We start from the raw sequence: 17,195 nt of genomic DNA, 5'->3' as shown, positions 1-17,195 counted from the left end.
TCCTGCGTGTCCGAGGTGAACTCACCTCGTCCCTTATCAGAGCTCATCCGTATCTTGGGCATAACCCCTGAGCTCGGCCACTTCCCTAGCCTACCGTGTAGGTGACCTCGGCACCACCCACTTCGGCCGCACGCTGATGAGGTCACGGCCCCTGACATCACCCAGGTCCAGTGCTTTATCTGAAAAGCACTGGAGACTCTTAATGGAACCTGCTCAATACTCTCCGTCATCACACTCAGGCGGCTACAGTGTCAGAGTCAGGCCTCCTGACACGGGACAGAGCCGTAATGACCAGAGAATGGGTCCCACCAGCATGAGCTCTCCGCTCTGTCCTCTACCCTCCTATAAATACCCCACATACACTCCTAGCAAGTAAGCATACACTGTTCATTTGCTCATACTCTAGCATATTTCTCGTTCTCATACTAACTTGATCGTCGGAGTGATCCCAGGGGAGAAACCCCGCCATTCACTTCGGACAAGGAGGTTGACTTCGGATCCAGGAGTTCACCTCACCTCATCTCAGAGAGGACTGATTCAGGTCGGTTCAGCTACCAACCAAAAATCGCCTCTTCAATTGGCGCCGTCTGTGGGAAAGAGATAGCTATTAAAATGAGATCCACGCGCTCCAGAAGCGGAAGAGTTCCCTCAACTGGGGCTGGGCAGACCTCGGGTGCCCAGCAAGACCGCATATCTGAAGAGCCAGGGTCCCAAAGGACCCAGCCCAACAATGAGGACGCCATCGCCAAGATGGCCGAGTTTGTATCAGACAACCCTAACATTTTTGAGGAGCTAGGAAGGTACCTCAAAAGGCAGGGAAAAGAAAAAGCCGAGTCTTCCAAGAGGAGACCGACGAAGTCCCCTGAAGTGCCCTCAGGCGAGGACTCCGAAGATGGGCGTCTATCTCGGAGCACCTCCAGGCGAGTCTCATCCAAGGCAACCTCCAAGATTGCCTCCATCTCCCGAGCGTTTTCTCGGGGACTACTGGGAAAACGAGCCGAGGACCCACCTCGGCGTCCCGGAGGCCTAGCTTCTGATTACATGAGGGCTCCGCCCTTCACTGATGACATCAACGGGGAAATGGTGCCCCCGAACTTTAAGCTTCCAAATTTGCACACCTATGACGGTCGAGGTGACCCCGAGGATCACCTCCGCGCCTTCATCTCCGCATTCCGACTCTACTGCGTCCCCGACGCCGTGATCTGTCGGGCTTTCCCCATCTTCCTGCACGGGACCGCCCGGAAGTGGTTCTGGAGTTTAGAACCGGGGAGCATTACCTCTCTGGATGAGCTGATAGACCGGTTCATCCACCGCTTTGTGTCGTCTCGACCAATAACGAAAACTTCAGCTTACCTCTTGAACCTGCAACAGGGTCAGGGCGAGTCACTTCGCTCGTACGCCCAAAGGTTCAACGAGGAGAATGTACAGATACCTGACCAGAACGAGCAAGTAACTATTGCTGCCTTCACCAACGGGTTAGTAGCAGGGATCTTTAACACCGAAATCCATCGGCAGTACCCCCGTACACTCCGGGAGCTCTGGGAAAGAGTGGACCAGGGAATCCGAAGTGAAGATGTAAATCGCATGAAGCGAGAAACCCAAGCATCTCGTACGGGGCAAGATCCCCGGAGGAGGAAAGACACTGGCCGAGGTGAACCAGGCCCAAGTGGCACTTCAAACCAACCCCGAGACCGCCGAAGTGTCTTCGACCGAATCGTGAAAGGCAGATCGTCCACCTCGGACGCCGAGCTGACGCCCCTCAATTCGAGCCGGACCCACGTCCTGGCTGTGATGAGGCAGAATCACCTCGGCCGCAACCCTCCCGAAATTCCGGGGAGGAGAGATAAGAGGAACTCGAACCTCTACTGTGCCTACCACCGTGATGTAGGGCACGAGACTGAAGACTGCAATAAACTGAAGCGGGAAATCGAAAATTTGATCCGGCAGGGATACCTGAAGCAATTCGTCCGCAAGGATGGAGGCTTCAACCGAAGCGTCTCCCACCGGGAGAACCGAGGCCCCCGCCGAGACGACCGACGGGACACGAACATGCATTGCCGAGTTCCCGAAGATCGTAGGGAGGACAAGCAGCCCCCACGCGATGGCTCACCGGGCTACGGCCCCAACATCGCAGGGGTGATCAACACCATCGCGGGAGGACCAACGGGAGGAGACAGCCAGAACTCCCGGAAGCGGACCTACCGCCAGGCCGAGATGGAGGTGGCCGAGCCGAGCTCTCGGCTGTCCGAGGTCATCACCTACGGTCCCGCTGACCCCGTTCCTGCGGCCTCCAGCAATCATGAACCTCTTGTGATTGAAGTCCTCACCAACAACTACGTAGTCAAAAGGTCTACGTAGACCCCGGAAGCTCGGTAGACGTCTTGTACTACCGGACTTTCGAAAGTTTGAAACTGACCAGGGAGCAACTCACTCCTGTCAGGACTCCCCTCGTGGGATTCGGGGGACACGTCGTCCACCCGGAAGGCATGTTGACCCTGGTAGTAACAATCGGGCGTCATCCACGCTGCCGAACTGTGCCTGTCAGTTTTGCGGTGGTCAAAGCAGACTCCCCCTACAATATGTTGATAGGCCGGCCCACGCTCAATGCCTTGAGAGCCGTATACTCCACCTACCACCTGAGTTTTAAATTCCCAACATCTGCGGGGGTGGCCGAGATAAGCAGCGATGTGGGCGCCGCCCGGGAGTGCTACCTCGCCACCATTCAAGCAGCAGTCACCCCCCGGCCCTCACCGAGGTCAGAAGAAAAGAGGCCAGCGGTCCTCTCCATAGACTGCATCGACCCTCAGAAGGCAGAAGAGCCCAACAGGCTGGAGCCCGGGGATGAGGTGGAACTGGTGGTAGTGGATGAAGCGAAACCTGACCAAGTGGTCCAAGTAGGGGCTGGACTACCCTCACCCCTGAAAGAAGAAATGATCTCCCTGATCAAAGACCACCGAGACGTCTTCGCGTGGTCCGCGGATGAAGTGGTCGGAGTGCCACCCGAGCTCATGATTCACCAACTCAACGTTGACCCACAGGCTCGACCTGTGCGACAGAAACGAAGGCACTTCGGCCCCGAACGTAGTCAGGCCATATCGGATGAGGTCGACAAGCTCTTGCCGGCCAAGATGATCCACGAAGTTCAATATCCCGCCTGGCTGTCCAATCCAGTCATGGTCAAAAAGGACACCGGTGGATGGAGAATGTGTGTCGACTTCACCGACCTCAACAAGGCCTGCCCCAAAGATTGCTATCCTCTGCCGAGAATAGACGCCCTCGTCGACGCGGCGATGGGGTATGAAATCCTCTGCTTCCTAGATGCCTTCAAAGGGTACCATCAAATAGGAATGAGTGAGGAGGACCAAGAGAAAACGGCGTTCTACACCGACCGAGGTACTTATTGTTACACCACCATGCCCTTCGGGCTAAAGAACGCCGGGGCAACCTACCAAAGGCTGATCAACCGACTCTTCCAGAATCAGATCGGCCGCAATGTGGAGGCCTATGTGGATGACATCCTCGTTAAAAGCCTCGCCACTTCATCCTTTCTGTCAGACGTGAGGGAAGTCTTTGGTGTCCTGCGAGACTCGAGAATGAAGCTGAATCCCAAGAAGTGCGTTTTCGGCGTCACCTCGGGAAAATTCTTGGGGTATCTGGTTTCCCACCGGGGAATCGAGGCCAACCCCGACAAGGTGAAGACCATTCAGGACATGTCCCCACCTCGGAACATCCGAGAAGTCCAACGGCTGAATGGACGCCTGGCCGCGCTGAATCGCTTCCTGTCCCAATCAGCCGAGAAAGCTCTGCCTTTCTTTAAGGTGCTGAAAAATGCTGACCAGTTCGCCTGGACTGAGGAGTGTCAGGCTGCTTTCGACCAGCTGAAGCAGTACTTGCATCACCTACCAACTCTCGCTTCACCTCGGCCCGAGGAGAAGCTCTACCTCTACCTCTCCGCAGCCGACGAGGCTGTCAGCGCTGTGCTCATCCGAGATGAGGGCACCCAAGTGCCGGTCTACTACGTCAGCAGAGCCCTCCGCGGGCCGGAGACCCGATACACGCAAGTGGAAAAACTTGTGCTGGGGCTCGTCCACGCAACTCGGCGGTTGAAACCCTACTTCTTAGCCCATCCCATCTCGGTCAGGACCGACCAGCCCATTCGGCAAATATTGGTGCGACCCGAAGCTTCTGGTCGCCTCACCAAGTGGGCTGTCGAATTGGGAGAATATGACTTGTCCTACGAGCCACGCACCGCCATAAAAGCTCAAGCTTTAGCTGACTTCCTTGCTGAGCTCACTTTCACGGAAGGTCCGGAGTCCACCTCAGCCTTACCCGAGGTGTCCACCTCATCCCTGTGGACATTGTATGTCGATGGATCCTCTAATGGAGACGGCTGCGGAGCCGGACTGCTCCTGGAAGGACCTCAGGGGGAGGTTTGCTCTTACGCCCTCCGCTTTGACTTCCCGGCCACCAACAATGAAGCCGAGTACGAGGCTCTAATCGCTGGACTCCAGCTAGCCCGCAAGCTCGGCGCCCAGCAAATCCACGTCCGCAGTGACTCCCAGCTCGTGGTACGCCAAGTTATTGGTGAGTACGAGGCCAAGGATGAGACCATGCAACGGTACCTCTACAAAGTTCACCAACTCACCGCGTACTTCAAGTCATTCGAAATCCAAATGATCCCTCGGTCCCAGAATAAGCGAGCCGACGCCTTATCCCGGCTGGCTTCCACTTCATTCTCTGACCTCAACAAAACCGTCTTGGTGGAGGTCCTGAGTGAACCAGGGTACGTGGAAGAGGCGGCCTGCCCCGTGCACTCTGAAGAAACTTGGATGACCCCGTTCATCCTTTTCTTGGGTCAAGGAGTCCTTCCCGAAGACCGAGCTGAAGCAAGGAAGATACAACGCAAAGCCGCTCGGTATGCACTCCGCGATGGAGAACTATATAAGCGCTCCTACCTCGGCCCATGGTTGAGGTGTGTCACCCCCGAGGCAGGACGCGAGGTCCTCCACGAGATCCACGAGGGCCTATGTGGGGCTCACATCGGCCACAGGATGCTAGCTAAGAAAGGTATGCTCCTGGGATATTTCTGGCCATCACTTCGGCAAGACTCCCAGGACCTCGTTCTCGGCTGCCCTTCCTGCCAAGTCCACGCACCCGAGCGCCACCAGCCTTCAAACTTCATGGTCCCCATCACTTCACCCTGGCCGTTTGAGCAATGGGGGACAGACATCATAGGTCCCTTCCCCAAAGCCGTCGGGGGTTATACATTCTTAGTAACCGCTGTGGATTACTTCACCAAGTGGGTCGAGGCCGAGCCACTTCGGACCATCTCAGGGCTGGCCATTCAAAAATTCTTTTGGAAGTGCATTATCTGCCGCTTCGGCATACCGCGGGTCATCATTTCGGATAATGGGAGACAGTTTGACGAGAACCCGTTCAAGACTTGGTGCGAGAACCTCGGCATCAAACAACACTTCACTTCGGTAGGCCACCCCCAGGCCAATGGTCAAGCAGAAAACTTCAACCGGACTCTCCTACATGGTCTCAAGACCCGACTACACCGAGTTGGGTCATCTTGGGTGGAGGAACTCCCCAGTGTCCTGTGGTCGTATCGGACCACGCCGAGGTCAGCGACTCAAGAGACCCCATTCTCCCTGACCTACGGCGTCGAGGCGGTCATCCCGGCTGAGATCCTTACCCCCAGCTCTCGGCTGGCAGCCTATGCCGCCGAGGTGAACGACGAAGAGAGGCAGCTGGACCTCGACCTCGTCGAAGAACGAAGGAACCTCGCCTCAGCCCGGATAGCTTCTTACAAGAATACACTGGCACACTACTACAATGCCCGCGTGAGACATCGTAGATTCCAGCCTGGAGACTTGGTTCTTAGAAAAAACTCAGTCAGCCGAGCTGAACCGCATGGGAAATTATGCCCGAAATGGGAAGGCCCTTACCGAGTTGTGGAATCTGACCCTAAGGGGTATTGTAAACTGAGTTACCGAGATGGCTCATTAGTGCCGAGGTCTTGGCACGCCGAGAACCTCAGATTGTATTACGCCTGAATTTTTAATCAAGTAATGACTTCAGCTATTATGTTATTCTTCAATATCGTTGTTACGCTATTAAAAAATAAGGGGGACAAGCAAGGGATGAAGTCAAAGCAAGAAATTAAAGCACTGAGACGAGAAGAAATATGCTTTCATTCAATGAGAAAGAGCGTTACAAAAGTACAAGGCCGAGGTCCGAATGCTACTAAGCACTCTCCACCTCGGCCACCCCCTTAAAGCCGCGAGCCTAGACCCCCGTCTCGGCTCCATCCCCGGTCTTGGCTCCCTCCTGGGCATCCTTCTCTTCGGCCTCTTTTCCGCCGGGGTGAACTTCATCTCCATGCTCTTTGCCGACGTCCCCTCCGGCTTCGTCTCCCTCAGCGTCCTCTCCTCCAGCTTTTTCCACTTCCACGTCCTCGAACACTTCGTCGAGTTCGGACAGCCACTTGTTGAACTCGACCTGGACTTCGGCCAAATTCCTTCCTGCCTGAATGCCTTCGGCCATCCGATTGCATAACTCCTTGGAGTCCTCATTGTAGCTGGTATGGTTTTTTAAGGACTCCAAGGCCTCGGAGGAGAGGTGAGCTGCGGTCTCGTCAACGGCCGATGTGAAGCCAAACATGAAGTTAGGCGTAAGTAGTTGGCCGAGGTCCTTGATGAAGGCCTCGGACTTCCGAAAAGCGTCTACGGCCGAGGCTCCGGCACCCTCGAGAGCTTGCTCGTGGGACGCCTTCACCTCGTCCCCCCTCTTCTGCTCCTCTTCGAGGGCCGATCGGAGACTGTTGATAGTAGCCACGGCCTCCTCATCCTTCACCTCGGCCTCCTTAAGCCGCCTTTCAAGCTCGGCCTTCTCAGACTCGGACACCAACAGTTTTTTCTCCAACTTGGAGATTTGATTCTGCAACTTGCCGGTGTCCTGTTCCTCGACCAGAGCACAGTAGCGGTGTGCCATCTCGGCCACAAAGGCCGAGGTGGAAGCTGTGGACACCATGAGACTTTGAACCATCTCGGCCGGGCTCAGCTTCTTCATGAACTCCAAGTCCCTCGGCAAGGGGGAGTGCATCACTAGTTCTTGGGCAACCCGAGGATGCTGGCACCTGTCGTTGACCGAAATTTTCCAGTCCGGACACCAATGCCCGCCGGGGTGCGTCTTATCGTCTCCGGGAAACACTGGGGGGCTATGGAAACGATTCCATAGCGAGGTCCCCGACACCGGATTAACTGGAGGCTTCAGCTGCTTGCCTCGGCCAGAAGGAGGTGTGACTGTTGTAACAACTCCAAGGGGAACTCCCTCTGGCACAGACGAGGTGGACCCAGTAGCCGCCGTGGCCGAGCTGCTCTGGCCAACCTTGGTGGGAGTGCCTTTAGACGCCGAAGTCTTAGCGGCTGGTCCTTGTGACTTCTTCTTCTTTGGCGGAGGTGCCGATGTCTCGTCAGTGCTCTTCCTCTTCTGCCTCTTGGCCACTTCGGACGAGCCAGAGACGACGAGGTCGGACAGTTTAGTCACTGCACAAAAATAAATATTATCATATGCCTTAACCGAAGTGAAAGCAAAGCTACGAAAGAAAAATTACAAGGTATCTCAAGTTCAGTGGAAAAGAAGGGAGGCTTGGTAGTATTGATCACGGCTCGACTTATCCCCCCATCCACGAGCACGGCTTCGGGGTAGTCATGGCTGAACAGCCGAAGTCCCGACTTCATCAACTTCTGGAAGGATTCCTCTTCGGCATCCCCCGCAGAGGGGTCGGCCTTCGCCTTAATTGGCCTCCACCAAAAACCCCTCGAGAAGTCCACTCCGGACACGAATAAGTAGTCGCGCTTCCAGTTCTTGATCGAGTTGGGAGCACCGATCACCAACTTCGGGATAGCATTGTTTCGATTGCCAACATAAAACCATCCTTTATCCGTCCCGTGTGCCTTGAGAGTATAGCATCGGCGGAAGAGGTCGACGGAGGGAGTCACCTCCTGATGTCGGCACAGCATCTCGAACCCCACAATGATGCGGACCGCATTCGGGGCAAGCTGGGTGATCCTCACGTGGAAGTGACGAAGTAAGTCCCGGAGGAACCTCGACGTCGGCATCCTCAGCCCGGCCTCCAGCTGTTGAACGTAGACAGCCACCATGCCGAAGGGGGGGTTCGCGGCTGTGTCATTCGCCTCGGGCGGCAGAATTTCGTACCCCGACCGGAAAGGGTACCTGTTTATCACCTTCGTGGCCCTATCCCTTCCTATACGACTTCTAAACTTCGGCATCTGACCGAAGTCGATGTTGTCCACGTCCTTTGGAGCGACTGGCTCCAGGACACCCTCGTCATGAGGTATCTCGGTCCCGAGCTCGGTATCGTATTCGAACTCCGAACCACCCTCGCTGATCCCGGACGACTCCAACTCCGAGCTCGTCACGTCGGCTCTCACCTCGGCTGATCCTTCCTCAGAACCCTGCGTCGACCCCTCAGAGCTGGACGTCGTCGCTTCTTCCTCAGGATCCGGCCTCACCTCGGTCTGGTAGCTCGGGGTCACAGTTTCTTTATGGGTCTTAGCGGTTTTGGCCATGAGTGAAAGACGATATGAAGGGAAAGAAAGATACTTACTATTGACTACGATCTCGGACGAAGACGATGACTTCGGCTGTGATCTCGGCTAATGGATTGACTTCGGCTACACTCGCGAATTTTGTAAGTTATAAGCGAAGAAAGAGAGTGATGGGCCATACGATGAAAGGGACCCCCTATTTATAGGGGAGAGCCAGAACCCGAAGAGGCAGCCAGAATACGAAAAGGCGGCAACGATTCGAATTCAGGATACCGTGTACCTGCCCTTCTGTCCATCTCTCCTCATTAATGCCCGTCCTTTCGGCTGACACCCTCTGCACGAAACGTCCCACCACTTCACGACGCGACGGTTACCTCTGACCACGTCCTGTCAACTGACTCGACCACGTGTCAAGTCCCCGCATCTTCCGGAGCAGTCTCAGGACCCCGACTCTTCATGACTTCGGCACAAGGAAGCCTCGGCACCTCTCAGTCCCGGAGCACCCGAGGCTTGGGGGGCTTATTGAGGATGCTCACCTCGGCCATCCTGCGTGTCCGAGGTGAACTCACCTCGTCCCTTATCAGAGCTCATCCGTATCTTGGGCATAACCCCTGAGATCGGCCACTTCCCTAGCCTACCGTGTAGGTGACCTCGGCACCACCCACTTCGGCCGCACGCTGATGAGGTCACGGCCCCTGACATCACCCAGGTCCAGTGCTTTATCTGAAAAGCACTGGAGACTCTTAATGGAACCTGCTCAATACTCTCCGTCATCACACTCAGGCGGCTACAGTGTCAGAGTCAGGCCTCCTGACACGGGACAGAGCCGTAATGACCAGAGAATGGGTCCCACCAGCATGAGCTCTCCGCTCTGTCCTCTACCCTCCTATAAATACCCCACATACACTCCTAGCAAGTAAGCATACCATGAGCTCTCCGCTCTGTCCTCTACCCTCCTATAAATACCCCACATACACTCCTAGCAAGTAAGCATACACTGTTCATTTGCTTATACTCTAGCATATTTCTCGTTCTCATACTAACTTGATCGTCGGAGTGATCCCAGGGGAGAAGCCCCGCCATTCACTTCGGACAAGGAGGTTGACTTCGGATCCAGGAGTTCACCTCACCTCATCTCAGAGAGGACTGATTCAGGTCGGTTCAGCTACCAACCAAAAATCGCCTCTTCATGGTGACCTATAACCGGGGTTTGGAAATGTTGCGTACTGCAGAAGCTAAAAATGTGTTGGGATGTCACGAAATTAATATAAATATAAAGGGCCTAAGAATAAAACATTTGTAAGGAAGCGTAAGCAGTACTAATTACTAAACAAAGCCATCCTGGGACCACTGATTATGGGCATTACATCAACAAAATACTATCTATTTATGGGCATTTTATTCTGAATCATTGCATTTATGTAAAATACAAAATATTTTGGATAGCACGGATATTCACACTAGTTGTCCTTGTACTAAGTTTTATGGGCATTTTACTCTGAATCATTACATTTTGGATACTACTTTGATTAGAATTTAGTTTAAAGACATTCACTGGAGTTTGGACGTATCCAGAGAGCACCGATCGATGTATGTTCAAGCGTAAATTGAAATAAATATGCAACTTAAAATTTTTAAAAATAAATTACTACTGCATATCCGAAATTTACTTTTTGGAGAGTAGGTTTAGTTCATACTATTTTTCATAGTATTTTAAAATATATAAGTACAAAAAAATTTAAATTATACCTATAATCATGTATTATACGAGTATATTATGAGTACTTACTAACTAAGGTACTAAACTTTAATCATTAATAAACACATCTTATCGTTATTTCAAATAAACTTTCTAATACTAGTTTGAGATAAGTTTTAAAGTAAAATAGTGCATGCGTCCCATAAATCAATAAATCTTGATTATTAATCAAATTTGCCATGTTATCAGTAATAATTACTATTTATGTATAAAAACTTACTATTACTTGAATTAAACTTACTAAGGTATATTATGAGTGCTTACTAACTAAGGTACTAAGTTTTAATCATTAAAAAAAACATCTAAGTTTTAATCATTAATAAAAACATCTTATCATTATTTCAAATAAACTTCATAATACTACTTTGAGATAAGGTTTTAATGTAAAAATTGTACATGCATTCCAAAAAATGGTAAATTTTGATCCTTAATCATTTTTATTGCCATGTTATTAGTAAGAATTACTATTTATGTATAAAAACTTACTGTTATTTGAACTAAACTTACTCTTTTAAAAGTAAGTTTGGGATATCAAGTAGTAATCTATTTATTTAAAAATTAAGTTTAATATTTATTCCAATTTACCTTTGAGGTATAAAAGTTACTAATCTATTACACTTAACTTACTATTTTAGATAGGAAACTTACTTCCATAATTTTAGGTGTTATTTTATTTAGGTGAATAGGTCCAACAATAAATCAAATGATCGTTAAAAGTGCAACAACATGTTATATCAGGTAAAAACTATTTCGCTATCATAACTATCGTTTAGTATCTATATCTATATGTATTGCTGAGAAGGGTTTTGGATAAGGAGCTTCCAAAATTATCAAAAGTCTGAGTGCTATTTTAATAGAATTTTACATTTTTATAATTAAAAAATATTTATCTCTTAACTAATCATGTAACTGGCCCTACAAATCCTATAATCATGCTTATATTTTTTCCACATTTCCCTCATGTTTTTTCCACTACCCCATAAAATTCAAACTCCTAAACTTTAACTAACGGATAATAACCACCCCTGTAAAATGATATCTGCAAATTCCAATTCACATCTCACATTTATTACTGACACTTATCATATCACTTAGAGTAATAACTAACCGTTAATTTAAGAAATTCGGAACTACGAAAGTCAAATATCCAAAATTTAGGAGTCTGTTTAAATTACAATTTTCACAATTCAACGTATCTTATTGTCATAATATATTTTACTCTCACAATCATTCACAAATTATAAAGGCATTAAAAATAAATAATTTTTTTAATAAAAATTAATTCAAAGGTAGTTAATTCACACACACACACACACACACACATATACATACATATATATATATTCTCATAATGCATATATATATAAGATTATCAAATCGAATGCATAATATTGGTAAGTATTTCATTTTAAAATAAAAAAACATGCAATTACATTTATTTCTATCTATATATCATTCATTTTCTAATATAAATTATTATTATTATTTTAAGATCCATCTTTTGCAAAAACACAATTCTTGAATGATTTACAGTTTTTTTTCATACTTTGAACTATTGTTAGATAAATCTTAAATTTTAATTATGTTGGTATAATTTTTTTAACTTTTTTCAAATTAAAATGGTATAATCTTTTGATTTATTTTAATAATGTAAGCACCGTGCTACGATATTCACACTAGCTGTCCTTGTATGACCGAGCCTGAGAGTTTGAGCATGTTTTGGTTGAATGTTATAATTCAAAATTTAGGGTTTGGAGGGAATAGCTTATATCCATTGTAATCAAAACTCAAACAAATGTGGGGATAAACCTGATTGTCACAACAAACTATACAAATGTGGGGATAAATCTTAGTTAGTAAGTACTCATAATATACCTGTATAATAAATGATTATAGGTATAATTTAATATTTTTTGTATTTATATATTTTAAAATACTATGAAAAGTAACCTTGTAAAATATATAATAAAATTTTGTCTTATCATAAGTTTGTATTCATTTTCAATTTTTGAAAAGTTTGAAAGTTTGGATAACAATAACAACAAATCTTCCTAGTTACACGTAGAATATCACTTGTTTCTATATCACAATTTTTATAATTTAACACCTATGAATATAATAAAATAAAATTATTATTTTATAATACGATAAAATTTTATTATTTTCTAAGGTTATGTGAAAGGTCAAAATATTTTTCACAGAATATTTTAAAATATATAAGTACAAAAGAATATTAAATTATACATATAATCATGCATTATACAAGTATGTTACGAGTACTTACTAACTAATGTACTAAGTTTTAATCATTTATAAAATATTTTATTGTTATTTCAAATATGCTTTCTAGTATTAATTTGGTATAAGTCATAAAGGATTGAGTGATTTGAGTCAGTTGCTTCTGTGTTAATTTTGACTGTAGTTAACGAATTCAATGATTTAGTCCGTCTGCCTTAGGTTAGTGGGAAAATGGGTCACAGTTGGCTAGAATAAAATTGTAATAAACCCGTTTTCCAATAAAAAATCAATTCTTTATCACTTTCCTCCATTATAAGAACAAAGTACCCCTTTTTCTAAAAAAAAATTATTTATCGGATAAAATAAAAATAAACCCGTTTTTCAATAAAATTATAACTCTTTATGCCTTTTCTCTATTATAAGAATTGTGCACCCATTTTGCCATAAACAAATTTATTTATCAAATAAAAAAATTTGTTTATCGAAAAAATAAAAATAAGCCCGTTTCTCAATAAAACATCAACTCTTTATGGCTTTCTTCCCTTATAAGAAAAGAGTATTCATTTTGCCATAAACAAATTTGTTTATCAAATAAAATAAAAATAAACTCTTTTTTCAATAAAAAACTAGTTCTTTATGACTTTCCTCCATTATAAGAATATAGTACCCATTTTTCTAAAAAAATATTATTTATCGAATAAAATAAAAATGAACCCGTTTTTTCAATAAAACACCAACTCTTTATAGTTTTCCTCTATTATAAGAACAAAGTACCCATTTTTTCATAAATAAATTTATTTATTGGTTGAAAAAATAAATATATTTTTCAATAAAACACCAATTCTTTATAGTTTTCCTTCGTTCACTACAACAAAAAAGGGTATTAGCGACAACAACTTTAGGAAGAAGTAGAAAGGTTGACGCTATTAAGAGGCTTATAGCAAGGAAAAGGACAATACTTCACCAAAAATTGGAGCCATCATATACTCTGCGAGGGCAAGGACTTTTTTCGGTTAAAATTCTTGCCAAACAGGGGCGGAGCCAGAAAAAATTCTTAGTGGGGGAAAAGCAACACTAAAAATTTTTACCTACTCTTTTTCTAGTTTTTTAAGCAAAAAAAAAAAATCACCAACAAGTACAAATGATGCATATATTTCATGAAAAACATAAAAAGACAAATTCAAAATTATTAATGTAATAATAATTTTATTTCAAAAACAAATTAAACTATTTACAATTGCTCACTTTGAGTTTTATATTTTGATAACTAATTTGGTTGTTGAAGTAAGAATGACTCTCGGTTGTGGGGGAAAATGGGGGACTAGTGGAGGGAAGGGAAATTGGGAAGTGGGGATAAAGGAAGTGAATGATATGATTGGATGAATTGATCAAGAGAAAGAGTAGCTAGCTGCTTGGTTGTGGAAGGTAGTGGCTCTCGATTGTGAGGGGAAAATGAGGGACCAGAGGAGGGAAGGGAAATTGGGAAGTAGGGCCCAAAGAAAGTGAATGCTATGTTTGGTACTTGCTAGTTAAAATAAAAAGGTTTTTTTTTAGCTTATTTTAAATGGAATTTATGCCCCACGTATTTTTTTAGAATTTTAATTTATGAACTAATTTAAAAAATCACGTAATTCTTTCACATCCTTTCTGAAAAACCTCTGGAGGTACACTTAAAATTATATTAAAATTGTACAAGTACTATAGGAATTTAAGGGGGGCCCCACTATCCCCACCTTAAATCCACCCCTGTAATGCCAAAAGAAGTGCGGGAAAGCTTCCCTCCAAATACTGATTCTTGCCAAAAGAAGTGCGGGAAAGCTTCGGGAAAGCTTCCCTCCAACTCTACTGAATAATATAAGTACAGTCCAAGCCTCCAAATTTGTCTGAAACCCGTTGCTGATTTTTCCTCCTCTCAAAACTCCTCCAACCACCAAACTTTACTGTCCTTTTTCCCCTTCTTGATTCTTCCATCCCCAACGGAATCAAGCTTCATAATAAGAGGGGCTTTGTCTTAAAATCATACATTTTTTTGATTAGCTATTTAGCACGCCAGTTGACGGAGTAAGCGGAGGCGGTGGAGGACTCGATGACGACGTCCTCGTGAGAACTTCATCATCAGCAGTGCTGGTTATGCAGTAGCAAGCTTGTTGCTTCAACCCAAGGATAGACATAACGGCAATCTACTCTTTGACAAGTAAGCAGCTTTATGACCCGTGGCCAGTGTTACTGTCCAATTATGGTCTTGTTCTGCAAGTCCTTACCATTCCTGTGCTTCCAACACTTGCTTGTTATAAGATTGTTTAATTTCCCTTTTTCTTTCTCAGTCTGACCTGTAATTGCATCGTCATTGTCAACATACTTGTATTATTTCCTGCATCAGCTTGTTCAAAGTTAATTCACTGTGCTTCCTTTAGCTTCCCTGCTGTTTTCTCCCTTTATGCTCCACCTCCTGTCCTCTTCTTGACCACTGGTCAAAGAGTGAAATAATTATCTCACGCTTCAAGCAAATCAAGAAGTCGTGACTAGTAGCGTTACATAACTTGAAAGTTCTACTGGCATTTGTTCTCAGCCAAACTTTCATTTTTACAGCGTGGGGAGACTTGTTCACATCGATTTTGGTTTTATTTTGGAAACTTCCCCTGGTGGAAATATGCGATTTGAAAGTGCCCATTTTAAATTGAGTCATGAAATGACTCAATTAATTGACCCATCTGGTGCAATGAAAAGTGACACTTGGCATCTTTTTGTGAGGTAAGAAAGGGTGTCAGATTTTTCAGTTGCCATTTTTAAGAGATGGTTCTTACGCCACAATTTGGTTATTATGTTTTGCAGTTTGTGTGTGAAGGGTTATCTTGCTGCTCGGCGTTACATGGATGGGATTGTGAACACAGTCTTGTTAATGTTAGATAGCGGATTGCCTTGCTTTAGCAGGGGTGACCCTATCGGAAATCTTAGAAAGAGATTTCACCCTGAGATGAGCGATCGTGAGGCTGCCAATTTCATGATCCGAACGTGTACAGATGCCTAGAACGTGTACAGATGCCTACAATAAATGGACAACTGCTGGTTACGATTTGATTCAATATTTGCAGCAGGGTATAGAGAAGTGAGGAATTATTGTGTGGATCTTCTCCGCTGTAATTTTCCTATCATTTTGTTGCTCAAATCGTACAGGCAAATTTTTTGGAAGGATTGCGAGAATGTGTGTTAATAATGCGCTGAGTCTTTGTAGAGGTGTGTATATTCCTATTGTCTGTGAAAATGAAGAAGAAGATCTTGCACATTTGTTGTGGAATCGCTAGCGATAATCCTAAGAAGCTCTATACAAAGTACTGGATTTTTAAAAAAAAAAAAAAAATTTTGGGGGCGTGGGTGGGTTCAGAAATGGTTAGTTATACGCGTGGAAAAAATTTAAAGTGTTTAATGGTATATCTTTTAGTCACATTTACCTGTATTCTATCAATTGTCTGTTTTTGGTCACAATTAAAACATTGGTGATTGTATTTGTCTCTGTATAAATTTTCGGCTCCCAAAAACTAAGGGCATGACGGACCCATATTTGTTTCAGTTGAAATTTGAAGAATAAGTTTGATTGCGTGCCTAAATTTACTTGCAGAAGTGAACCGGACTGGAAAAAATATACTTGTATACAATTTTTATTTATAAATCATTAAATATTCAAAATGTGAAATCCAACTAATGATACATACTCCAGCTAAAGGTTTTTTTAGAACATAAATTTGGCCATAAACTAGGAGTGACAAACAATTCAAGCAGTTAACTTGTTTTTGATAGTTTGGAAGCAATGGCATGCTTGTCATCCTTTAATGATGTCCACTGAAGCACTTATCCTCAGGTTAAGTGTTACTTGTTGTAGGTGATGGGGATAGCTGATAAAGAAGCAGACTTAGTTCGAATAACAGTTCAAGGGAAGAGAGAGGCAGATGCATGTTATGATTTGATTTGAGTATCTTTGTGCTTTGTACTGTTGATAGTATTGGTTGTAAAATATTGTTGCTCGTTTTGTATTTGTAATGACAAATTGATTTGTTATTTCATATAAAATTTTTGCTATATCTCAATATTGACATTAATGATACCTCTTGCTAAAAAAATGGTTGAAAAAAAAAGTAGCAACTACAGTCAAAAAGCTGCTTTTGGCAACTTTCTTGCAAAAAAATCATCTTGCTGCATTTGATCGTCTTTGGTAAGGGGTCGATGGTTTCTAATTAAAGAAGTTACTTGTTTATGACAAAATGGACACTCTTTTCTTATAATGCAGAAAAGTCATAAAGAGTTGATGTTTTATTGAAAAATGAGTTTATTTTTATTTTATCCGATAAACAAATTTCTTTTTGCCTTCAAAATGGATACTCTGTTCTTATAATGGAGGAAAGTCATAAAGAACTGGTGTTTTATTGAAAAAACGGGTTTATTTTTATTTTATCTGATAAATAAATTTGTTTATGGAAAAATGGGTACTCTGTTCTTATAATATAGGAAAGCCATAAAGAGCTGATTTTTTATTAGAAAATGGATTTATTTTTATTTTATTCGATAAATAAATTTAGTTATGAAAAAATGGGTACTCTGTTCTTATAATGGAGGAAAACCATAAAGAG

General features: G+C 44.6%; 1 protein-coding gene and 1 long non-coding RNA gene across 2 annotated transcripts; both read left to right on the top strand.

The window, feature by feature from the left end:
• The first annotated feature begins 136 nt into the window (after positions 1-136).
• Positions 137-6,059, top strand: LOC140005503 (uncharacterized). Its single transcript, XM_072046504.1, has 3 exons — positions 137-372; positions 453-2,348; positions 2,420-6,059. Exons 1-3 carry the CDS (start codon positions 137-139, stop codon positions 6,057-6,059), a joined length of 5,772 nt encoding a protein of 1,923 aa, XP_071902605.1.
• An 8,507-nt stretch (positions 6,060-14,566) lies between these two features.
• On the top strand, positions 14,567-15,856 carry LOC113741547 (uncharacterized). Its single transcript, XR_003460647.2, has 3 exons — positions 14,567-14,767; positions 15,163-15,324; positions 15,406-15,856. It is a non-coding gene; the product is annotated as an uncharacterized lncRNA (long non-coding RNA).
• The last annotated feature ends 1,339 nt before the right edge of the window (positions 15,857-17,195 follow it).

This window comes from Coffea arabica, chromosome 4e, assembly GCF_036785885.1.
Source record: "Coffea arabica cultivar ET-39 chromosome 4e, Coffea Arabica ET-39 HiFi, whole genome shotgun sequence".
Lineage (NCBI taxonomy): Eukaryota > Viridiplantae > Streptophyta > Magnoliopsida > Gentianales > Rubiaceae > Coffea > Coffea arabica.
Note: the sequence above shows the minus strand (reverse complement) of the source record. Positions and strands in the feature narration are given on the sequence as shown.